Here is a 27,250-nt window from a genome sequence, read left to right as displayed (position 1 = left end):
AGAAAAGAAACTGCATAAGCATTGCCGAACAAATGTGGACATTTTACGTCGTTGCCATGGATTTTACCATCGATTAATCGTGTGGATTAGTATACTAAAATAAATCCATACCAGACAACAAACTGACCATCTTGGCTTTATTATTATTATTATTATTATTATTATTATTATTATTATTATTATTATTATTATTTAAATTATTACATTGAAACATGTTGATAACGGATCTGAGGTGACATGCAAGCATTATAGATCTCAGAGTAAAAATCAAACACCGCATCAGATTAAAGTGATTAATCGAATATGTTAAATAATGTCTGTGTATGCAGTTTGAAGCATACAATTTTCAAGCTTATTTTTAACAGGAGAATGGACATTTCATATCATTACATTTTAATTATTTCATGTCACAATATTTTTTAAAAATATGAATCTACATGAAGATCTGCATTCTCCATCTGAAATATAGGACTAGAAGGATGCTGTGTACTTGTGTTGGTCTACACTGTCTGCCTACAAAATACAAATTCTTGTGAAAAAGGCCACTTCCGGATGATATAGATAAAACACCACCAGTCTCAAATCTGGCATGCTCCTAGAAGGGACAAACTTTAAGGAAAAGCAGTGGAAATATTGCACTTAGAGACTATGCTAATACAACCGACTTTTTCAACGGTTATACGACACCTTAAGGGATAAAATCGATACTCTGCAACCCCATTTGTAGGGATAATGTGGATTGGGAACACAATCGGTCCATCCAATAAAAGGGTGACAATTCCATTGGCTGAAACACAGTTTTGTTTGGTACCTCTTGGCTCTGTCCTCATCTACGAACACAAGGTACTGATTCACTGTATTACAAACATGTATGATGATATATCGTTTCAGGAACTGTCCCACTCTATTTACATGATGAATCATTTTCAAATAGCATTGACAAATCCGCAAACTACAAAATTAGAGGGTTTAAAAATGACTATGCGTGAAATGGAGAAGGTTGAAGAGCTGGCAAGACTTCTAAACCAGAGTTCATTATGGCACACCATCAAATTAAAAGGTATCAAGCGTAGGAGAAATTTATAGACGCCGAAAGGATCCGAATATCCTAGCTAGATGATTAAGATCAACAAGAAATATTACAACATCAGACATGCAACCTGTGAAAGTTATTGCTCCCTGAGGTCCAATATTCAAAAGACATTTAAATGCGAGGGCATGTTTGTAATTATAAAATGAATATGAGTTAAGTTCAATAAACGAAGGTTCTTGGGTTTTTATCTTGATACAGTCAATATGACTGGTGCATGGATACAAGGCTCTGAAACATTCAGGCATTAATTTATGAACAAACGCTCATGGTACCCAAACAGGAATGGCACCAAGAACAAAATATAGAAAGTTAGCTCAAGTGACTTTTTTACAGCTTACTGGTGCCCAAAATCCATGTGAAACAAATAATATTAATATCCTGATTAAGAAGATCAGCTTATGACTAAGAAATATGAAAACTTCATCTATAAGGATCATACTATGTTTTGCTATCTGCCAAACTAACAGTTTCATTACTTTTGTAGTAGGCACACTGCTTGATTTGAGCTGATGGCCGAATACAAGTAAACAATGCAGTAAATGTGTAAAAGGAGGAAATACGCTTTTATAGTAATATAAAATCTTTGCTTGAAAACTTATTTAATCCAAACGTTATATTTGCAATTAGTTTTCCAGTCTTTCGCATTCTTCCGATATATGAAGAAGATTATCCTGCAACTCTCCTATCTTGATGTAAGCATTGTTCTTTAGCCTCGTTAAATGATTTGGTTTCTGTGTCAATCAACAGATATGTCCCACGTAAACATTATCCATTCTATTAAACGAAACAAACATTTGTATACAAAATTTTTATACACATCATAATGTTGGCCAAACACTAACATCTTTCATTCCTGCTTTTCAGGAGTCTACTGTATCTACAATTACTTATTATGTAATAATGCTTCTATTAAATTACCTGGCTACACCGTCTTTTTCGGATAACTGTTTTATTCAACTGTTGCATTAAATTTTGTTTATTCGGATATCAATGACTTTTATTGTAATGAATTCTATGTTTACAAACATCTGAATAAATGTTTTCTTTTTAATTTTTACACTTAATCTAACAAAGACATATTGTTAATTAGTTTTTAGAAACTGTAAGGGTTTATTCTTTCAAGGGCCTCCTCGGTCTTTCCACACTGACCAAATAAAATATTGATGGCTGTACTTGGGGCATAGTCTTTTTATTACTGGTGTCCTTGACTTGTAATCATCCATTGTAAAATTTATGAACACACACAGTTGACTATGTAATGAAGTCAGTGCGAATAAACAAAATATGTTGGATAAAAAACCAACACACAATACTAAGAAGAAACATTTAAGTATTGTACAGAATACTGATATTTAGTGCTAAATGAAAATACGGTAAAAGAGAACACGTCTTTGAAATGAAAAACTTTAATATACAGAATAATGGTAAAAGATAGTTCCAAAATTCAAACACAAGGAAATATAACGCAGTACTTCACATTTCGAAACAAAAATTGTTAAGGTGCAGAATGTCATTTAAGCATGCGCAAAAATGAATTTAATTTATTATACTCACTTAAAATAGTGGGTCTTCATCTTAGTTATCTATTGCTTTTCAATGTAGGATTATTCGGAATTGAATGAAAATGAAGTGTTGGATCATATCGTGAATCTGACGTACAATTGGGCACAATAAAATGCTGCGCTGATTGTCTGCCAGTATTCCTAGTGAAATCCAGCACTGGCTGCAGTTAGCCTCGTTCTGGCAATGGAATCTCAGGCAGGCATATAAGGTGAGAGAAGTTTATTGCGGGACCTCTCTTACAAGGCGTAATCAGATAAGATGGAAGACCAAGAAGACGAAAAGGACACCCTTTTTCAGGAAGGCATTATATATGCAACTTTAAATCTTCTAGAAAGACGAAAACTCACTTTAATTATATACAGACTATAGATGGAACTTCAATGTCGGTACTAACAAACGATTCTTCACTGATATCAATCAATAATCGCACAGATGTCACAGTTGCAACAAGAATAACAATATTTGACAGATGGAACCGATGTGTCAGAAGCACAAATGTCGCAGCGGTGCAGTCAATTATTGTCATATTTGCAACTCTTTTACCAGAAGCTATGAACGAAATAGATAAATAATCTCTGAGAGATTTGAAGACAATCATGAAAGCCCAACCCGAAGTCACTAAGATAGATACCACAACGGGCATGACAGAGCAAGGAGAAGAAAAGTTTGAAAATCCACCAGAAAATGTGTGCAAGTTGATATCTGCATCAAGAAATGGTTGGATAAAAATATAACGTCTACACCTCTGCCGTTAGAAAAGAAAAAGAAAGAAGTGAAGACAGGCGTCAATCAATGATCAACTAACCTTGTTCAGACATCCTCCTCTAACGATAACGTCAATCGGACACGTAATGGATTACAGTCCAAAATACCACATCATGAAAAAGGTATTTTTTGTTGCTTCATTTATTCATGAACAATTCAAACAATCACCAACCATGCGAACACTTTATCTAGCATTTGCTATAATAATGCGTGTACCAGAGCTGGGAAGACGCTTACAAGAACAAGCAACGTACACGTTATACAAACTCATGCGACTAAAATTTTCCAGAAGTCAAACCAAGGTGGATCGATTAGATCGTCAATGGCAAGCCGATTTAGCTGATATCTCTGATTTCGCAGCGTACAATATTTGCTTTTGTGTCACCGAATTTTTTCATAATCAGGTTGGTAGTTCCTTCGTGTTTAAGAAATGCTTAGAGCTTTAAACTGGCTTAAAGCAATGTTGTCATCATCCTCTACGATTGCACACTGACAAAAGTACAGGATTTCTGAGCCAGGCTTTTTTCTAAAAAGAATTTAGAGAAAGACATATCCATGTTTTCAGCAAACAAAAAAGAAAAACCACGATAGCTAGTGCATTTAACGTTTTCCAAAACCTTTTAAATAACCACTGTGGAAATATTTTACATATTAACACACTCTCAAGTGTTGCCAAGTATCGTCCAAGCTAACAATCAATCATATAATAATATAATTGGTTGTTTACCAGAAGAAGTACTCCCAAAACTGAAGTGATGGTCCGTGACAGATTGTTTGGAAAGCCACCTACTGCCACATAGAACGGTTAACCATTAAAGCCTTGAGATTGGGTAAGTTTTGGAGAAACCAAAAAACACCTTTGACAAGGATAAATTGCCTAACTGGACTACCGAATTGTTTCGTGTCAGTAGAGGAGTGTGTTGCCCTGATCTTGGCATGTATACATAGGAAAACTTGATGGGTGATGTGTTAAAACTAATTGTCTACAAACCCAAGTTACAACAAGCGACCAAAACAGAACACGACGTGTACGATATAGAAAATATTAACGATCGAAGAACACATACGTAGGAAAGCACAGACTCGAAGAAGTGAAAAAGTGTTGGAAAGGATATCCACTTAGTTCTGATTCTTAGATTGCCACATCCAAAGTCATTTATTTTAACATGGTGAAGTAACCATGATGTCGTTAAACGTTACTTCTACGTCTCCTTTTCAGAGATTCTCCCTTCAAAAATTACAAAAACAACGACTATGGGTGTGGTGTGGATAAAACGTGCCTAAAACTAAAATCGTTTCTTACTACCAAATCTTTTTGGTGTATTGTGTCACCGGAGCAGCCATAGTCAATTTAAATTAGCAACAAAGATAAAAACAACCGTGGTACGTTTCAATCGGCTTCTGTATTGCGGATGTTTGTCCTTTTCTCTACTGGAGATATTCTACAACAAAACCAAGGTCAACAACAAATAAACAGCAAGAACGCTATTTTGGAACATTTGGTAACCAATTTCATTTAGCATTAAAAAATGACAGTGCAATGTATAATTTCCACATCAAAACCTTATGTTGTTTGCCTGCTAAATTACCTCTGTGAGCACGATTGGATCACGACACTGACTAGGAAATCCTTAATGAGACTGGAAATGAAACCACATATACCTTCGAGATTAATAACAAACAAGTTAAAAAGGACTTGGAGGAGAATTATCCTGCTTTTTCCGACACACCAACAAAAACAACAAACAACAACATCGAAAGCCGCCCTCAGATGTACATCTATTCGATGAGAATTCCATCATGATTTCAATTTATTGCACAACATCTTGTCCTAAGGATTGCCACTATTTTCTACGAGAATTGAACTGATCGTGTACCATAAAGTAGCTCCTCAACGACTAGTTATCAATATTGCAGGATGATAAAACGCTATGCACTCATTTATTTCTTCCAAAAGGGTTTCCATTTTGAGTGGAAACACAGAAATAGCGTTCAAAGACATCATCAACAAGTATGTTGTGATCCTATATGAGTGAACGTAGGACTGAATGTGATGTTAGATGGCGTGGAGTACAACCAATTAAAAACCATAGTCACTCCATTACCCGGAGTCGTTCTTTTCCAAGTGGATCCTGCCATTGCTGCTTACGAAGAAGATGCAATGTGATCACCCTCACTATTTTCCTGCTTGTAAAACTGTATTTTGAGAGTTACACGATCTAAGTATAAACAATTTATTCTTCAAAGTAAAATTCACAGTGAAAGTACATTTTCAAAAAGTGAGTTATAACCAATGTATCCTATGAACAAATGGATCACTCGACAACGAGGACATGGTTTAGGACACGTTAAAATCGGCTTTTCGTACAGTAGCAATCATTATGAACCTGATGGGCACTAGAGGATTGATTGCCTTAAAAATGGCACATTGACGGAAAACAATTAATTTCTTTAAAATGTCTTAATCTACAAATTCTTAAAGTAGCTTTCTTGAGGGCAGACAAAAATTAATTAGTTCAAACTTAAAAGCGTGTTTTGAGTCGCTCAGATACCTTTTCAAATTCGTTATATGCTTCCTGCCAGAGATTACTTCATCTTCTACGCCAGAGGAAGGGTGAAACATTAATAGACGTAAACATCACTTCGGTTCTCACAAACATGTTCACATGAACAAACAGAAACAAAAGAGAACATCCATATAACTGGAAGTGTTTGTCTCCTAACAGAAAGAAAAAATGATGCACGGAGAGTCTTGTGAATGTTTCAAGTCAAAAATATAATTCTTTGCAACTCCACTCACCTTCTCTTACATCCTACCAGCCGTATGTAATAGTAGATTTGTGTGCATATAAGCATAATACGTGTAAAACATTTTCCCATTTCGTTGGTTTATAAGGAGTGGGGTCTTGATCACTCTAACATCATACTGAGCAGTATAAAAGCAATTAGTAGCAAATAGTATATAATAAGTTGATTTTGGATAAAATACAAAAGGTAGGTGGTTGTTGTTGTAGGGTTTAACACCATTTTTCAGCACAATATAGGATATACATGGCGGCCTGTTTTAATGGCGGAGGAAGAACCCAGGAAAACCCCGGATAGAACCTCCGGCACACGAGAAGCTACTGGCAAGCTTTTCACACACCCATATTGGCCGAATCCGAGACTCGAACCCACGCAGACAGGTAAGATGGCAGTGATCCGTAACGGTGAGTGCTTTAGACCACGAGGCGCCCCCAAAAGGTTTTATATGTAGTATAGCTATTTCATAGTAACTGATATCCCATTTTCTTCTGAGAGAAGGAGTAAGTACTTAGAGACTACACAATGCATTTTGGATTGTGTATTTGGATTGTCAGAGAGTAGATAGCTAATCTCATATGTAATTCTCGTACATCCTCATGCATTCGACTTTTTGAAGTCATTCACTTTTGACTCTTATTTCTCTTTCAAGTTTAAAGCGGACTCATACCTTTGGATTGTAATGAAAAAGCGGGTGCTAGTTGAAATGTATAATTTGGTGTGTTTAGATAGTAATCTAAGCGTGAGGGCTGGATTCTATATGTTATGTGTTTAGATTCTAATAAAATAGTGAGTGTGGATTGTTTATGGGGTGTGCTGGATTTTAATGGAAAAGCAGTTGTTGGATTGTAAGGCATGTGTTTGATTGTAATACAAAACTGGAGTTGGATGATACTCCAAATGGGTGTTGAATTGAATCTAAAATATTAGGATTACAGTTTTCGAACGTCCCATTAATTTTTTTAGTTGGAAATGACCTATAACAATTACAAAATTACCATTTTATGTTCCGTAGTTCCTATAAACACTTTTGTCCCCATCAAAACATTTGTCTCCATATACAGTTTTGGTCCCATAAACACGTTTGTCCATATCATCATATTAAACCTGACAAATTGAAAATATTATTTCCCGTAAGTAACTAAGGTGGTGAATATTGAGGTCTGCTCTAACAATGTTACTATGTAACAGTAATTGAGGTTAGGGGACGGAGTGGCTGACTGGTCTACAGTGCTGGCCTTTAACAATCACTGCCATCTCACCTTGTCCGCAGGGGTTGGACTCGTGTCTGCCAACGTGGGTATTGGAGAACGTTTGCCAGTAGCTTCCAGTGGGTCGATGATTGTTATGGGGAATTTCCCATTTATACTAAACACACGTGTATAGGCTATCGTGTACTGAAAAATGGCGTTAAACCTACAACATAAACTGAACCAATTGGGGTCTGCCACTCGGAACAATGCTTCTTTTTCTCCACTAAAACAGGTTTGTCACTATAAACACTTTTGTCCTAATTAAACCATTCCCATGTTAAATGTGTGGCCTATATAATTATCATCTGCCCTCCATGTGTCTCTCAATGCTAAACTACACGCGATTATATCATTACAATTTGTTCCGCAAATGTCTCGAATTACAACTGGCATACGTCCAAGACAGATGCCGTTGAATAAACTGATTAAATTATTTTGTGAAAATGATGTAATTCATTTTCATTATATTAAAAATAGCTTTACCTGTTCATCGTTTCTCTGAAGTAAATTTTTATTTATGATTGGAAGGGTTTATCACATAGTTCAATGATGTTCATTTTTAAACCTAACTATCCTATTTAATTTGTATTTATTAGAGTGAAACTCGTGCTGATACAAACATACGTACGTATAACTATAACTCTCTCTATATATATAAAGGCAGAGAGCAAGAAAGACACACACACACACACACCGTTCACGCGTCGTTCATTGCGCTCTGTTTGTAATCAACTATATTGAAGTAGAGTATTGACTGAACTATAAATGTAAAGAATGAAAACATTTCGCTTATAATACTGCATACTCTTTCACAGAGATCGGAATAAGCTCACGCACAAGAAAACAGAATGAACATACCCCACAGAATAAGGATCCGTGTCCATTTATGAACTCACACTGCACATCGGGAGAATATAACTGTCCTGGCAGTTTCTTCATAAACTGTGTCCATTCCTTCATGTTATAGAAAGCACCTACATTGGTCAAGCACGTTCTGAAATACATAAATGGACCTTTTAAAGTGATATAGCTACAAACATGCGTAAATACTTACTAATACGTCTATCCATATCTATATATCCATGCATATACATGTCAGTTTCTCACCCTCGATATAGCATATACCAAATAAGTAAATAAAGTCCAGCACGTTCTGAAACACGTAAATGGACCTTTCAAAGTGATATAGCTACAAACGTGCGTAAATACTTACTAATACGTATATCCATGTCAAGACATCCATGCATACACATGTCAGTTTTACGCACACACACACACACACATATATATATATATATATATATATATATATATATATATATATATATATATATATATATATATATATATATATATATATATATATATATATATATATATCAGAATAGAAAACGAGTGGGTTTTGGATTAAATGAATAATGCAAAACACAATGTGATGGACGATGGAAATTTATAAAAGGAATTAATAGAAATGTATATATATATATATATTATAGATACAATGATTCTCTCATGCTCTCAACATACGATTGATCCAATCACGTTACACAAACATTCGCAAATTGAAAAACGAAAATATGATGCATGTAATCTTATGCATACAAAGTGCGATTCAAATAATCTCAAGGAATTCAAATATGTTTCAAATAATATTGTGTACTGTAAGAGAAATTCAAATAATATCACGTGTGGAATACGAATAAGATTCAAATAATATTAAGGAATTCAAATATGTTTCAAATAATATTGTGCAATGTAAGTGAGATTCATATACTCTCCTATATTGTGCAATGTAAGCGAGATTTCACATACTCTCCTATAATATAAATAAAATTCAAAATAATCTCGTGCAGTTGAAAATGTACTCATTTGAAACATCAATTGGAACAAACATATACCTCTTGACACTTGTACAGTCGTATGATTCATAACTCATGAACCACGCAGTTTCACCGAGTCCTTGGGTTGGCCCACACTTTTATCGGCCGCTCACACCCTTCACGGAACTACCACATGTACAGACAAACGTATACACATAAGTACAGACAGCATACATCACCCTTGTATTGGCTATGTCTACATTCGTGGCTCCACCACGTGTACAGACACACGTATACACATGCTTTTAGACAGCACGCAGCACTAAACAGCGACAGCCAGCCCTAAGCCGCTACCGACAGCCCTAAACTGCCCTGAATAACTTCAGACAGCTCTACACAACCATGAATAGCCCTGAACAGCCATATGGCTGGAGAACATAATGGAGAACGTTCACTCCTCGACAAGATGCAAAACAACCAGTGTCGGTTATAAATGGAATCTACCTTAAATCCATAGGAGAGTGAGTAATAGTCATGGTAAAATACCCGTGCATATCGTGATTTTAATGTCTATCCTCGCAAGTAATTTTCGACGAGATACATGCTAGTACAGTTGCTTACCTGGACAAACAATTATTCACCCTAGGTAACGTTGTACGCATGTACAACGAAAGATGGTAAAATCGTTCTAAGGCAAAGCCAAGTTATGTCTTGCCTTATTCTGTGACAATATATCTCTCTCTCTGTCTCTCTGTATCTGTCTCTCTCTGTCTGTCTCTCTCTCTCTCTCTCTCTCTCTCTCTCTCTCTCTATATATATATATATATATATATATATATATATATATATATATATATATATATATTACGAAAGTCTCACAAATTAATATGTATCATAGTTTGAAAGGATTTATGACGTATCACACTAACATAGAAACTGAATTTTATTATCAAGAGTCTATTGATAAGTTAATCGTCTTATGGATCAAATTCAAAATGGAGCTTCGTGAAGCTGGCGAAATATACGTTGTAAAGTTTGAAAAGTTGCTCTCTGATATTGTGCAAGAAGAAATCAAATCACCGAAGTGAACTGAGAAATCAGCGTGTGAACCTTGCCATATAGACATTGAAATGTGCAGTGGATACGTCACCAGAGATAATAAATGTGGCAATGAGCAAATAAGTTAGAGAATTGATTTCTCCCTAATATACTCTTACAACGAAATAATGTACAAAGCTACAGAAGCGGAACAGAGCAAGCACTGGAAGAACGTTTGAGAAGCTTTCGGCAAAGACAACGAAGTAAAAATATGGAGAAAATTTACAAGCACTCCATAACGTATGACCTGGTTGGATATAACATGCAAACTCATATATGATTAGGGTTGGTGCAGGACTTGATGGCGACTAATTTGATCCTATTTCGGCTGACACGATATTGAAATATATTTTACTGGGCTGTGCAGAGATCAAATGGTAGCCACTGGAAAATTCAATCAATGAGATAAAGTTTCAACACACGCACACACACACACAAGCACACACACACACACTAATATATATATATATATATATATATATATATATATATATATATATATATATATATATATATATATATATATATATATATATATATATATATATATATATATATATATATATATATATAAAGGCCAACAAAGCAATACAGTTCAGTTACGTGAAAATGCATCTGCAATGCGACTATTTTATCTCATGATGTGACTGTCTTATCTCATGATGTGACTATCTTATCTCATGATGTGACTATATTATTGCATGATGTAACTAATGTCGATGTTGTATTCCTGCATCATCAAACCCCACATTTAATCTCTTGATTTTTTAAATTTATTTTGTTAATGAAAGTTAGGGGGTTGTAAGGACTGAATACAATATTCAGAAAATAATCTAAACTAATATACACGTCAAATCGTTTCAAGGGAATTATAAACCATGTTGCACTTCTAGATTGTGGAAATAACTGACTGAACTATGGAGCTGAAACAGCTGGTGCACCCCTAAGTATGGACTTCAATGTATTAATAGCCTCATGACATTTGAAGAAGAAAAGTAATGAAGCTTGATTTTCTTACAAGACATCTTGCTCGGAGATTCAACAATTATTGAAACTAACAGTTGAGAAAATTATCACTGATATCCAGTCATATCCAAAAAATAAAATCAATTGCCTCTATTCTGATTGGTTGTCTCACAGGATGTCCTAAAATGTAACACAAACATGGTAAAACACATTTTTAAGTGATTAAGTGTCTAATTTGCAACACTGAATCGATCAAAGAGTTTCTGAATAATTTCCAAGTGAACTCTTCAGGTGTGGTTGTATATAATGACGTCATGGGTAGTATCACAGTTATCTGGACCACACATAAAAATTCTGGAATATTGAGAGCGAATTTGCCGTTTTGGTCTCTGTTCTAAACCATGACTTAAATGTAGTATAAAGTCACGCAACCAACTTTGCCGACCATGCGTATTTGATTGCTAGTGTTATAGGGCACTTATACGAAGAATCAGTGCGCATATGATCCTATAAACACAAAAGATAAATGTTCAAGAAAAACACACAGAAGTCATTAACAAAATAACCAGGGTTAAAGCGATTTCAGCTTCCGATCCTTGTAAAGTAAATCACTTCAAAAAAACAAGTTCTCATTTAAGCACATTCCACTGAGACCATCAATAAGGAAATCAACAGATCATTTGCAAAGATTCCTGAGACGTTAAAAATTACAACAAGGAAAAGATTCAGATGGTTTGTGAACAGATGCATGGAATCCCAACTACATATTTCTCGCCATTAAAGTGTCTCCGCAATTCAAATTACACCCATGGTTTCTGTGGCGAACAATACTGTATGTGAGAAACCATGACAGCGATGTCTTGAATCGGCGTCTTGTCCACGTTACAAATCGTCATTGATAATAAAGATCAACTTCGATAGCACAGACAACACTTGGGTGCCTGTATAGGTTACTGACATCATTAAGTTTGAGAGATTTCATCCTGATATAGCTGTTATTGCATTGTTTGGACTAAACGCATGCAGTCGATTTGTCAATCGATATTACATGCATGTAGTTTAATATTGTTTTGTTGTTCTTGCACTGTCCAGAGACTTTGTCCCATCACGTGTGGACACAAGATGTTCCAAGAATGTATACTGGTACAGTACGTACGAGGGTGGAGAATTTCCATGCAGACACTGCATGCATGTACACAGCTGGACCAGAATAGCATAACAAAACATGTATGGGTGTCAATCTTCAACGTGGTATGGGTAGGATAGTCACCGCATCATGCAACGAGTCGCTACATCATCAAATGTGCCAATAAACCTAATTCACAACAATGTGTAAAAGTACATGACACAGGATCGGAGAGCTGGAATTCATTATCTCGCTGGAGGTTCCAGTCTTGACTAGGTAATCTTTAATGTTAAATCGTATTGTAATAATCGATTTAAAATCAAGAGATGATACTGCTAACCTTGACATAATGAAGTTGGTTACCAGAAAAGGAGTGTACCCATATGGATATATAAGCGGATGGGAAAAAAAGGATGACACACAATTGTTTGCCATAAGCGCCTATTACTCGTGTCTGTCTCGCAATTAATATTTCAGAATGACGATCATGAGTACGCAAAATTAAAAAGAGGTTGCTGACCATGATGTGTTTGAAAGAACAGATGTGCTTCTGCACATGATTGTCTTCGATCCTTTTCGGATACAGTTAAACGCAAACGTATCCACATTTACATCATTCGTGATTGTACAGCAGGATACAAGCTTCTTGCTGACCATAGTTTTTAGTCACCAAACTGTTTCGATTGTTGACTAGCTGCCCTACACAGTAAAGTTACATCGGAAGCAAACTAAACCAGTCTATGTTATAGCGTTTGTGCTGGAGGTGTCTTAACAGCACATTTAATATTTTGTCTACGCAATATGTCAATAACATCATCATGTTGCACACGGAGTATCGCTGTTCATTCATATTGCCACTTACGGCATGTATGCTGATAATGGAGAGGCCTAGCTGGTAAGTCGTCGAACAATTCAAGGACGAGTGCGCCGATAAGTTTGTCAAGTAATAACTTGAACTGCCCGCAAAATGTATTTGATCCTGGTTTCAAACAGCAAAATCCTAAAGAAGGTAAAATGAGTTACATATGTGATACTGCAAACGGATCTTCAACACGATATGTATGTGACATGTCCTCGCGAGTGGCGGGAATTGGCGCACCCAGCGAATCTTTTCCGGTCAGAAAGACTTTAGATAGGCATGCATCGTTGCAGTAAAGTAAACGTATTCCCACTTGACACCAAACGATACAATTTCTCTGATATCATCACACGTGAATTGATAATAAACCTCAGAGACATTTCCGTATCAGCTGAAACTAAGTGTCCACATGCAAATGATCAATTCAGAGATTTTGGTCCCAACCAATGGTAAAGTGTTGGCTACCTTGGAATATCATTTCTGTCCGAGATTCTAAATACATCGATGGACCATGCCGGATTAGTGTCACTATTTTGTCCGCCTTCTGCTCAACCGACGCACACATGTACCGAACCAAATTCTTTCCGTCTGAATAGCAGTGAAATCGTATTTTAGATAACGGTGAGAGTCTTTGTGTTGAATTGCTTCAGCGGATTAACCTCAGTAATTGATGTGGTTTCGTTCTAGAGTTTTTCCATAACTGATGGATACCTTGCTGCTCATACGTGAGAGTATTCCTTACAGGTCATTAACAATTTAAGTAGGTACTAGTGGTTGAATATACGTTCCGCAAGTACACCGTTAAATCGCCCCATAGTAACCCAGCCACGCTGCATATTAATATGTTCAGCAGAATCCCGTGTAGTACGTTTTGTTAACAACGCATCAATTACTACGAGAAAATTTTGGTATAGGTCCACGTGCAACTTATGCGGCTTTGTCAACGGCCCATGTGCATAAATATGCTTTAGTTCATATGACAAACTCACTAAATATTTGGACATAAGGGAAGGGAATACCTGAACATTTAATAATGAATGGTCGAATTGTTTGTACTGACGTGGAGAACACTGTTAAACCTAAATCTCACATCTTAGAGGCACTGGAGCCAGGATCTTAGTTTTATATCGTATCCGGTATAGTGAATAGAGTTAATTAAAACTGTTGGCAAACAGTCAGTCTCGTATACAAGTAATAATCCGTAATGAACCCGAAATCTGTTTCCCAAAAGCTCTCGTATATACGGCATCGATATCATTGCGAGCTAAGATAAAATTCAGTCTGAAGCATCCCTCATGTATCCCGACGATTATGTTACCTTCTCGACAGTTTACGTTTAAGATTTATTATTGCATATAGGCGATGGATATTGACCGCGGTAATGATGATGCGGAATTTTACGACGGGGTGTTTGACCGGGTGACAGTGGACGCTTCAGTCCCCATGTTGACGAATATCTGTGTCGTAGTGGTGTGAAACGCTGGCAGTCACTAAAGTATAATCTTATTGAGGGTGAAAGGAAAGTTGACATTAAGGACCACCGTAATGTACAAATGCCAACTAACTCGACGCTAAAATGGAATCGTTGAATTCGCAAATGAAAATGTCCGGTCATTGAATGCAGAGTAAGGAATGAAAACACACAGGGATTGTTTCTACAACGATGAATTGGAATTCACCAACAAATCCGTCCCAGCTTCATTCCATATTGATCATGTAGCAACATTATCACCTCATCCAAAATGAGAGAAATCTAAACTGTTATTCAACAAGGACTTACTTGTTCTTGTAACAAGTTTTGGGTGAAGACGAGACCCATCGTTTCAGAAAACATTCAGCAGCATAATCAGTGTGGTTTTATAAACGCTATGAAATACCCATATAACACACTATCGTCAACAATTCAAATCTTTCATACAAATCAATTTTCTATTTGTGTATGACAAAGGGGTAAAAAGAATAATCATTTAGAAGTGCGTGTGTTAGTTTCATCTGAGGACGGACAGTCTCTTGTGCAATTATACTTCGAGGTCACGTTATTAATAAATATGCTAGACTCTCACATTTACCGAGGAAAAATATAAATCGACGTGGAACAACATGTGCGAGATGAAATTATTAAAAAAATCGCACTACTCATGAAATTCAAACGCATACATGTATTGTATATGCCATTTGAATCGCCTTCGCGCCAACCACCAAGTGTTGTCGGTATCGCTACCACAAAAACTATTATAGGCAGCTCAGTCGGAATTGTTCCCAACGCAGATTCAATAGTAACTGTTGTGACTAGTGACGCTAAAAATAATCGTATCACGGCTGCATTGGAGAATATGTGTGAATCACAGTGGAATCAGTAAAATAATCTTGACGTCCATTGAAGTCAAAGCAATCACAAGAATAGGTTCGAGACGTTTTTTGGTAGAAATGCAAAATCACCGACGGGTCTGAGCACAGACAAGGAACCGGTGTGACCGAAACAGTTGATTTTACAGGTTGTAAAAGTCCAGTAATTTCCTTTTAAAGCATAAAAGACATATACATGCCAAGAAACAGACATTCCACCGCAAAATATTGTGGAAATAAACAACGCGAACATGGTTCCATTCCTGCCAAAGCAGTCCAAGAAATATATGGAATTATCTTACCAATATTTTATCAGATGTGGAATTTCTTTCAAATATTGCCAAGCTGTAAAAACGTCTTGCATTAGCCAAAGGTCTCGCCCACAATATATATTATTATGTCAATGAAAACATCAGATATCGGCAAGAGTTATCTAAAAGCGGTAATTAATAATTACATAATAATAATGGACTGATTCAATGTTGTGGAAGCTGGATTAAACACATAAGTAACAGATGAGAAAAGTATGATATCATTATTAAAGCTCCTAGCGCTTGAATTCTTTCAACAGTAGCCTTATGCTTTACGGCAATCAACAAAATAGGTGTAAGGTAAAACGACAGAAAAGAGAGCAAATATTTCGACAGACGAATTGTTAGGTAACATAAAGCAAGTAATCGAGGACGAATTGAAACGACAATGTAACTCAAACCAGTTGGTGTGACGGTCGGTGTACCAGTTGTTTTGTAACGATCGGTTTCAGTAATGTGATATAATCGATTTTGTTTTGTATCTGACCTTGGCTGAAGTCTTGATCACATATAACTTTCTTCGTTCATAGGCTGCTCGTGGAAATGAACGTGGGCTAGCATGCATGCACTTGCGATATCACGACGAAGTCATTAGTTCTAGAAGGGTTTGAAAATGATTAGTAGCAAAAATCGAAACTCGCTATTAGCACTCTACTATGATATATGTTTAGAGGTATATTGTGCATACATACTTATCTTTTAGTGCATTCTTGAACGCTTCCACGGAACAGTTAGAGAAAATCCATGGGTGTCTGGAATATGGTTCAGATTTGTTGAACACTGGGTCAAAGGGACTCATAAGAAAATAATCTTCAGCCCTACAAGCTATGCCGTTCCCTTCACCGTCATGATCTGCTCCAAGACTGGAAATAAGAAGCAGGTAAGGCATATATACGCCAGATACAGTGTAGATTTGACAACATAAACCTGTATTGATTTTTGCCCCTGATGCATCGAGTGTCAGTCCACTGTCGCCTAATAAAATGTCCAAAACAAAAGGAATAAAATATTTTCCACACTTACGTCACATATTTAAAATATATTTGATTAAAATGATAACAGATGTTGCTAAACGACAATATAATAAAAACATAACCTATAGATTTTATAGAAAGTATTCTCGGCCGTCAAAAATATGCCGTGATCTGTTGTTTGAAATATAATACATATGAAAGAAATTCGGAGGAAACCACTGGTCATGGACAAGCGGCCACGAAGTTTCATATGTGGGAATCCTAAAACCTGTCAAGGACACCATGAAATCTAATCGAGTTGACGCAAATTCAGCAAGCAAATAGGGCGTCGTGACTAAACTTACTTGTGTCCAAGTTCGTGTGCTGCTGTGGCCACTGTAAAATAATAGTCACTTGTCTGGATTACCGAAGTTTTGTAATATGTATCACATACAACGTCAAAGTAGGAATAACCTGAAAGGAAAAAGGGGAATAAGACCAAATTATCAGAGTAGCATTTTTAAAGGTTAACGGTTTGAAACCAACCATTTAGTTTAAGTGTATATTAAAATATCCTGATAAAAAGCAACAAATTACAATGCACCAAATCATGCTTATCATAATGTAAAAGTCCCTTTACATTGCTGATGCTTTCATTGGATGCATGGAATGATATATTGTCTACAAATGACGATGCAGCACATGTTTCGGATAAAAGCATCTATGGGACTGCTGGTAAAAAAGAACGGTTATACTCACCGATAAATATAAAACATGTCTGGTCAGCATCAATTTTACTGCGTGACAACCACTGGACTTAATGATATAATGAAAATGTACCTCAAACTCGTAAACAGGTTTAGTATTAGTATTTACATTAACTCTTTACAACTTGTAAACACCAATGTATGCGACACGATCTTTAAATATAATCTACACACATGAAAGAGAGTTTAGATATGTAATATCATGATAATTACAATATATACTCATGGACATAACTCAAACACGCACACACACATCTATCTATCTATCTTTATCTATATCTATCTATATCTATCTATATCTATATCTATCTCTATCTATATCTATCTCTATCTATACATATCTTTATCTTTATCTATCTATATCTATCTATATCTATCTATATCTATATATATCTATCTAGATCTATCTATCTATATCTATATATATATATCTATATCTATCTATATCTATCTATATCTATCTATCTAAATCTATCTCTCTCTCTATATATATATGTATACGTATACATACATATATATATATATGTTGAAGGAGCTTTTCTCCTTCAACAGTAACAACAAGAAGAAGATGCAAGAGGAAGGAAATCACAACAAGAAGAAGCAGCTGAGAACAAACAAGGTCTAGGAGAGAAGGAGGACAGTGAAAGTCAAATGGTGACGGTGCTCTTAGACATTTTCGCAGAGTTGAGGAGTCTGAAACAAATGTATCAGACTTCTTTAATGCGACCCAAGAGAAAGATACCGTCCAGAGCCAAACAACCCAACCCTATTACTACGCCTGCGATACCACCCCTAGTGATTTCTACCAAATCATCATCGACAGCAGCCATTCTAGATGTAGGCTTATGGCCGTGGCAAAGACTTAAGGCAGTTAAAACTGATTCGGTCACGTTCCTGAGTTTGTTCTTTTAAACAATCAAATACCAAACGGTCATTTTCAGGGCCATTCACTTCTCTCGAAAAGGGATATTATTTCAATTGACAAAATCAATTAAAACTCAAAATCCCTTTTGTACCCATGATGTACGTGTGTGTGAGAGTGAGTGCGCGAGTGTAGATTCTTATTCTAAAAAATCAAACCAAAGGGACGTTTACTTTTTCTGCCCGGTCTATTCTGGTACAAATTTTGCAATTGAATATCACAACACAAGACTTTAAAAAGTTCATAGACTTCTTCTGTGTCTTTTGTTCACTGTCTCGGTCTTTTTTTCTTCTTCAATTTCTTCAGTTTCACAGCATTTTCCCCTTCTTCTTCCTCTCTTTCTCTCCTTCTTTTCTTCTCTTTTATCTTTGTCTGGATTCTTCCTTTGGGGAGGGTACCTAACTGTCCTTTTCAGGGCCACTCTCTTCTCACGAAAAGAGATATTATTTCAATTGACAAAATCAATTAAAATTCAAAATCTCTTTTGTACCATGATGTACGTGTGTGTGTGTGAGTGAGTGCGCGAGTGTAGGTTCTTTTTCTAACAAATCAAACTTACGAGACGCTTACTTTTTCAGCCTGGTCTATTCTGGTACAAATTTTGCAATTCAATATCACAACACAAGACTTTAGAAAGTTCATAGACTTCTTCTGTGTCTTTTGTTCACTGTCTCTGATTTTTTCTTTCTTCAATTTCTTCAGTTTCACAGCATTTCCTCTTCTTCTTACTCACTTTCTCTCCTTCTTTTCTTCCCTTTTTTCTTTGTCTGGATTCTTTTTTTGGGGAGGGTACATCTTTTCTTCCTCTTCGTAACCCTCTCGTCTTCTTGCTCCTGGTGTTCCTTAGCGCATTTTGAAAACCAATTGTCATTTCTCTTGACAATGATAACAGGTACGTTGACTTTTGTCTCCTCTGACACCTGTCTTGCTTTTTTGACGGTCTGGACACTCTGAAGACCAAAGTCCTTTCTTCTTACAGATATAGCAAGTATCTTGACTTTTATCTCGAAAGGAGGCTGAGTAATCCGTCTGCTTGTCTGAAGACAACTTTCGTATGACATCTAGCAAAGCTCTGGTCAGAAGTTCGATCTGTGTAGGCTCTTCCATCGTTCTGGTCAGCTTGAGAGTGAAATGAATACTGGAAGGGAAGACAATAACACTTTTTGTATACATTGGTCTGACATAATATGAAGGGACCCAAGGCGTTTAAAATAGACGTTTGACTTTTTCAGTCAAGATGAAACGATTGCATCAAATTCGAGAGACGGAAAAGCGCTCCACTAGAAAAATTAGAACCACAGCTTACACTGTGAAACTTAAAGATTGCTGCTTACACAGTGAAGTTTGAATATTTAAAGTCCCACGTACCGCTCAAGAAAGCAGAAGGGTTCATCACCGAAGTGTGGATTCTTTGTTTACCACACTGAAAAGGCAAAGAAGACGACCGCTTGAGACTTTCCTTTCATTACGACGATTTGAAGTCCCCCGTTTAGAGTGTGGCAGTCCGTCAGAACTGTCACCTTCCAGTAATCGACACGATTCAACACGTGCAACAATCTAACGACAAGTTTCACATCACCGATGGAAAAGCTACATTGTTCATGACCATCGTTTCTCTTCCCCAAGGGATGGGACAATACAATAAGGTGATACTTGTGGACAGCCTTCATAGCATCAAGCATAGTCTTGTTCAAACTAACAATCCTCAAGACCAGATTTGTTTAGCCCGTGCCATGGAGGTGGGACGAACGTATGCCGACAAGAACGAAACGTTAGAATGGAAAATAACCTGAAAAACGATTAAAAAATCAGACCGAGCCAAACAAAGAGAAGCAGGACTCCTGTCACAGCAAAGACACATCATGTGGCATTTCTGAAATGCAAAAATTGCAATACGTCCTGGCTCCACGCTACACCTTGAAAGTACACCTTCATGAAGTGCGCGGATATGTGACAATGGCTATAACAAACAAAAGCAAAACAAGCATTGTAGAACGAAATGTTCAGGATGTTTGGCCTCTCAACCCTGTTTAGACGAAGGACAAGACCGAGTGCATTGTCCAGCCTGTCAGCGCACTTTTGTTAGCCCTTGTCTGTTGCCAAAAACATCTAAAGACGCAAGGTTCACAGCAGAAAAGTGCTTGTCAACTCCTGAAATTGTGCCCTATTTGTGGACAAGTCATACGTATAACAATGCCAAGGTACACGTATGTTCAATGAAACAACAATGTCATATTTGTCACCCAAATCGTGGACTTCGAACACAAATGCTACATTAAAAAGTACCAATCCAAACAAGAGGAGGAAGATGACCAGAAGAAAGGGAATTTCATCTCTTTCGATTTCAAATACATGCAAGAGACCTGCAGTCACATTCCTAATATCTGCATGGCTCACCGAGCGTGTGAGAAGTGCATCCAAGATCGTATCTTTAGTCATGGCCCTCAATGCAGCAAGATTCCTGGAGGACGTAAAAATATCTTTCAGGGACCGAACACGCTGGCCGATTTTGTCAAATGGATCTTAGACTCCATCGACGATACGTGGAGTCAAGAGGACATCGAACGTTTCGGAGATTGTCATCGCCATGTCACGGTGATGGCTCATAATTGCTCAGAATACAATGGAACATTTTTTGAGATAAAATTCGGAACAAAGTACCGAACGTCCAAAAGTGACTTTAAACGGAGCCAAAATCATTTATGCAAGTGGGTCAAGTACATTTCAAATATTCGAGGAGTTACTTGGTCATGCCATTGAGTTGAATGCCTAAAACGTTTTGAATGACAGGAATGGTCAAAGACTATTTCCTCACTTTTTCAATACCGAAGCCAATCAACACGCCGTTCTACCCCATTTGCCTGAGGATCACTACTACGACCACGACAACATGCGAACCTAAGAAGGGATAGCTTTCTACACTTGGTACCAGACTGACGCCTCGGACCCCTTCGACGTTCAGGAAGAAATGTTAAAGTATTGTCCTTCGGACGTGGACATTTAACGGCGTTGCTGTGGAAATATTCGAGTATTATTCATGGAACACGGAGGAATCGATCCTTTGTAAGAAGTCCGCACCATCGCCAAAACCTATTCCTTAGTGTACCACAGATAATTCATGCCTGAAATCACCCTGGCTGTCATCAGGCCTCAAATGACCAACTTTGTCAAACGTCAATACTCGCTCAAAACCTACGCTTGCTACAATAATTGTGAGACAAGGAAGACAAATGGATTTAACATTCCCAAACGGAGAAGTCGAAAAGAAAATCGGACCGTATAGTGGAAATGTGGAAACATGAGTACGATCACCGTTTGAAAACCGAATGATGAGTTTAAACGCATTGTGAAAAGTCTCAAGCTGGTGGACACACTGAACCCGCGTAATATTTTGTACGGAGGGCGGACGAATGCCACTTGTTTGCTTTACCACGCTGATGAAGAGAAATGAGAAGAACTCATATACTTGGACGTGTGTTTGCTGTATCCATACGTGTGCAAATTGTGTCGCTTTCCCGCACCCGCGATTGCTTACAGAACACATCGATCTGGACAACGTTCAACAATATGAAGGATTGATCAAGTACAAACTCTTGCCTCCCACGGACAAGTACCATTTCGTACTTATGTCTCTCATGTGCCGTACTTGTGCCGAAACGTGGAACCGAGACCAACCTTGTCAGCACACTCGGGAAAACGCGCCTTTACGGGAACGTGGGTCAACGTGGAAATGTGTAAAGCTCTGAACTTGGGATATCAGCTGTTAGAAATGTACGAAATTTACCACTTTCCCAAGAGAGTACAATAATACAGGGGCGAGGAGACTCATAAAGGTATTTTCTGAGACTACGTGGACGCTTTTATGAAACTAAAACAAGAACTCAACGGCTATCTTTTTTGGTCTTACACTCCCGAAGACCAAATGAAATTCAAAGATAAATAATGGGAGCAGGAAGGCATAACTTTAGACCACGTAGAGAAAAAGGAAAGAAGGCGATCATTTGCCAAAGTGATGCTAAATTGCTTGCGCGGTAAAATGTCACAATGACTGTGTTTACCCAAGACAGAGTATTTGACAGAACCTTCCCGCTACTTACAGATGATTTACGACAAAATCAAATAGATGAACAACGTGGACGTCGTTCGTGAGAATTTGATTTCGGTCAATTACGAAGAAGAACTGGACTTTGAAGAAGCCGACGAATTTGGAAATGTTATCATTGCGGCCTACGTGACAGCCCATGCTCGCTTAAAATTGTACGAAGCTTTAAAACTGTTAGGTGATCGCGTCCGGTAGTTTGACACGGACAGTTTCATCTGCATCGATCGCCTGGGTCAACGTCATCCTGAGATAAGAATAGACTGTTCAAGAGCCTAGACAGACGAACACCCCGGCAAGATTCTAAGTTTTGCTAGTGGCGGTCCTAAACATCACGGCTACGAATACCGGTACCCACAAGGAGAAGTGCAGACAGAGTGTAAATTTTGCCGTACGGACACGTCGATATTGGCCAGTATATAAAAAGAGACAACGTCCAATACCGATATCTCATTGTCACTACCAAAATCAAGCGAGAAAGAAGAATCCTATAAAACAGATATCATTCAAGTTTGTGGATTCTCAAGTGGATTGCGATGCTGTGCCTGGCGATGAGAGCGACGCTGCACTTTGTGACCTCAGTGATGCAGTACCACATCATGGGGAAATTTCTATGACTACTACTACAATACCTACCATGGAAAGGGATGCTTTACGTATCAAACCTGACGGATGCGAAACCGATGTCAGTTGTTATCGTAAACTCTTTACTAGTTCTCATGGTGGATGTCATTATTCACGTGACACCATGCAGCTAACACCCTACGGATGTCATCCAAAACTGAGTAAACTCCTGCTGATTTCACCCTACCCTCATCGAAATGAACCTGTCAAAGACAAATGTTCCTTCCCTGTTCGTTTGCTTGAATACTGTGACTTTGAAACTCGAAACGGAAATAAAAAAGAGGATTTTGAAAAACTGAATGAAAGTGGATGAAGACGCAGGAAAAATTTAGAATGATGGGACATTCTGATTGGGTTCCAGATACAGAAAAGAAAAATAAAGGAATCATCGAGAAAGTGAGGAGATGATGGAAATACTGGGGAAAATGAGAGAAGAAGACGAACCTAAAGGCCCCTTTTAGGGCCACTCATATGCCTCGAGAAGATTTGCTCTTTTGCCTAATAAACGTTTAGTCGCTTGTATAGTTGTTGGTCTTTGTATGTTTTCTGTTGTATGTGTTTTCTTTGACTATGTCCCGTCAAAACTTTCTAGGGTTTGTTCCCGCTCTTTGGTTCTGATTGAGGTCAGATTCTTGCTACATTGTTAGCTATCTTCAGTACTGTGACGTCACCTTACCTGTATTTTCCCATTGTCACTGTAAATCTTGTCACTATACAAGCCCAAGGGGGTCTGCAATGTATTGTCCCATTGTCGCTGTATAGCTCCCTTTCACTACTGCCTACGTATTTGGTCTCTGTACATTCGTTTTAGCTGTACTCGTACATCCAAATCCTGACCATCTCAAATTGTGTTAGTCCTTATTTAATATCAGTCCTCTACTAGCGACTACTGATATATATATATATATATATATATATATATATATATATATATATATATATATATATATATATATATATATATATATATATATATATATATATATATGGCTGCAATGATTCCTTATTTAATAACGTATGTCTGTTTAAAATAAAGACCACCTGGGTTCGAGTCTGGGATTTGGCCAGTGTGGGTTTGTGAGAAAGCTCGCCAGTATCTTCTCGTGGGTCATTCTTTTATTTCCGGGGTTTTCCCGGATTCTTCCTCCACCATTAACACTAGACGCAATCTATCGTGTGCTGAAAGTGGCGCTAAACGCTACACTACTAACAACAACAACAACAACAACAACACTATAAAGACCATCTGCAAATGATGTTCTGATTGATTAACTGTAAAGTTGCAGTACAGCATATTTTGGCAAAGACAAGTGCCTTTTTATCGACTTCACCTAATGGTTATGGCTCTTTAAACGTGTCAGTAGCGTCATGCTATACGATCTGTCGCAGTACAGTATATGGCATCAGTAGCGTCATGCTATACGATCTGTCGCAATACAGTATATGGCATCAGTAGCGTCATGCTATACGATCTGTCACAATACAGTATATGGAATCTGTAGCGTCATGCTATACGATCTGTCGCAATACAGTATATGGCATCTGTAGCGTCATGCTATACGATCTGTCGCAATACAGTATATGGCATCAGTAGTTTCATGCTATACGATCTGTCGCAATAGAGTATATGGCATCAGTAGCGTCATGCTATACGATCTGTCGCATTATTATATGCTCATTTGTTTCCCGGTTAACTTTACATTGCCAGAATCGTTCAATATTACCCGATACTGAACTCGTGCAACAATACACATATAGCATTCACGTGCATAAAGAAACTACTTTATATTATAAACAGACAATGGACGCAGACGCCAGCACTTTTAATGTGTACACAAATCATGTACACTCGCGTAAGAGGCTCTTTACGTTGTTGTTTAAATTTTTTTCAGAATGAACTAAAACATGTTTCGTGGACTGCAAAAAAAAAACCTGCTGTTTTGGCACATTCCGCGTTGATACAATGTTACGGATTTAGGCTAGCTACATTATATAACAGACGGAAGATAAGGTCCTTACAAATAACATACAAGTGACAAATCATATACTCTCTTCTTTAGCTGGTGATAAGAATGGCAAAATAAAATATACTTACCGTTTTACATCCTGAGTTTCCTCAAAATGTATTTTTTTAATTCTGCAAATCCGAATTACATGAGCCATGTCATATGCTTTCAAACTGGATTACACATTTCGAAATTCTGCTACAGCTTCGATGATAAGTGCAATTCTATCCTCCTTACTGAACTCAAAATGAAATAAGCATTAAATTCCATAGCGTCTTTTTGATAATTGCAATTGAAAGACTTCATATTTTCCCCACATCATGATTTCAAACATTTAATGACAGAAACAGAAACACATTTGCAGATGTAAGCACGCTTCTCCCGCGCCACTTCAATCCGATGTATTTCATGTATAATTTGCACAGATGAATCCAGTCCAAAATCGCAAACTTTCGTCGAATCGAAACACAATACCAAAATATATTTATTCCAGATCAAATGGAAAGTTGTTGCAATGCGCATTCTTTCAAAATATGACTGCACATTTCAATTTTAACTAGACACGCCATTTTCTTTCGAAAGTTATGTCGAGCGCGCGACTAAGTTCAAATTTATCTGGGCGGAGTTATGTGCGCATTAATAATGATGCCATTATGTAATGACAAATTTGCGCTTGTGTATTTAGTTTGGAATACGGCATTCATTCATTTACATTGTTTCTTGTAGTGTATTTTGTTTATATAATTAAACCTTAGATAGAATAAAAAAAAGAGCATATAATAAAAAGGTTACTGCATTTGTATGGGAAAATATGAACTCGTTTTGTCGGACGGATATACTGCACTCCCAAGGTGGTGCAGTATTCCATCCCAAAACTCGTTCATATTTTCAAATACAAATGCAGTAACCTATAAATACAGTATATGGCAACAGTAGCGTCATGCTATACGATCTGTCGGAATGCAGTATATGGCATCAGTAGCGGCATGCTATACGATCTGTCGCAATACAGTATATGGCATAATTATGTTTTTACTATCTAAATTACTCATTCAAAGAAATGATAATATGTGTTAATTAGAACTGTAACGATGACGAAAGTCATAAGTCGGGCCCGGTACAAATTCTACTTTGTATACTATAGAAAAGGACAGCTGTTTTAAACTTCAAAATGATAATCGATAAAACAGAAGGAGAACATTTAGAGATTCCTTGCGTGATAGGAAAAAACGTTTTAAACCTTGAACATTGAGAACGATATGGTATGTTGTACTGTTTGAAAAGATTTATGAATAAACTAAGTTGTCAGAGATCTTTGCATACTATTAGTTTGAAACGATACTTACTTTAAAACAATAATTATATCCGTGTTATGTATTGCACATTTTGACATTTGTGGGATTTGTTACGCCGAATTATTTGTTGTACCAGAGAGAGAGAGAGAGAGAGAGAGAGAGAGAGAGAGACAGAGAGAGAGAGAGAGAGAGAGAGAGAGAGAGAGAGAGAGAGAACATACCGTTCACAACTTCACCAGTGGTACCATCATACATGTCATATCTGTAATTTTACTTCAGCATATTAACAAATATTGCCAGGAAAAGCGGAGCAGGACTTTCTAAAACTATTACCTGGCGTGGCACGAGCAGAATAGTACCCCTTTCTGCATATTTGTGGCATAGTTTGCCATACCAAAACAATGACAACAACATAGCCATACTTATGGCCCAATGCTCACATTAAAATTTAATCCATAATTATGAATTGCACAAGATTTTGGAAAGAGAAATGAAAGTAAAGTCGACCACCTAAGCCACTGATGCATGGTTAAATATTCGTGAAAATGGCATCTTGTATATTGTCTCCTTTAGGGGTTTGTA

General features: G+C 37.2%; 1 protein-coding gene across 1 annotated transcript; it reads right to left on the bottom strand.

Moving 5' to 3' along the window:
* Positions 1–433: 433 nt before the first annotated feature.
* LOC149804263 (metalloprotease mig-17-like) lies at positions 434–26,923 on the bottom strand. Its single transcript, XM_089932101.1, has 5 exons — positions 26,890–26,923; positions 17,321–17,429; positions 16,695–16,865; positions 8,335–8,470; positions 434–595 (listed from the first exon to the last, which is right to left on the bottom strand). Exons 1-5 carry the CDS (start codon positions 26,921–26,923, stop codon positions 434–436), a joined length of 612 nt encoding a protein of 203 aa, XP_089788227.1.
* Between the last annotated feature and the right edge of the window lie 327 nt (positions 26,924–27,250).

The sequence above is a fragment of the Sinohyriopsis cumingii genome, chromosome 2, assembly GCF_028554795.1.
Source record: "Sinohyriopsis cumingii isolate HCF-2022 chromosome 2, ASM2855479v2, whole genome shotgun sequence".
NCBI classification, from domain to species: Eukaryota; Metazoa; Mollusca; class Bivalvia; order Unionida; family Unionidae; genus Sinohyriopsis; species Sinohyriopsis cumingii.
This window is presented reverse-complemented; position numbering and strand designations above follow the sequence as displayed.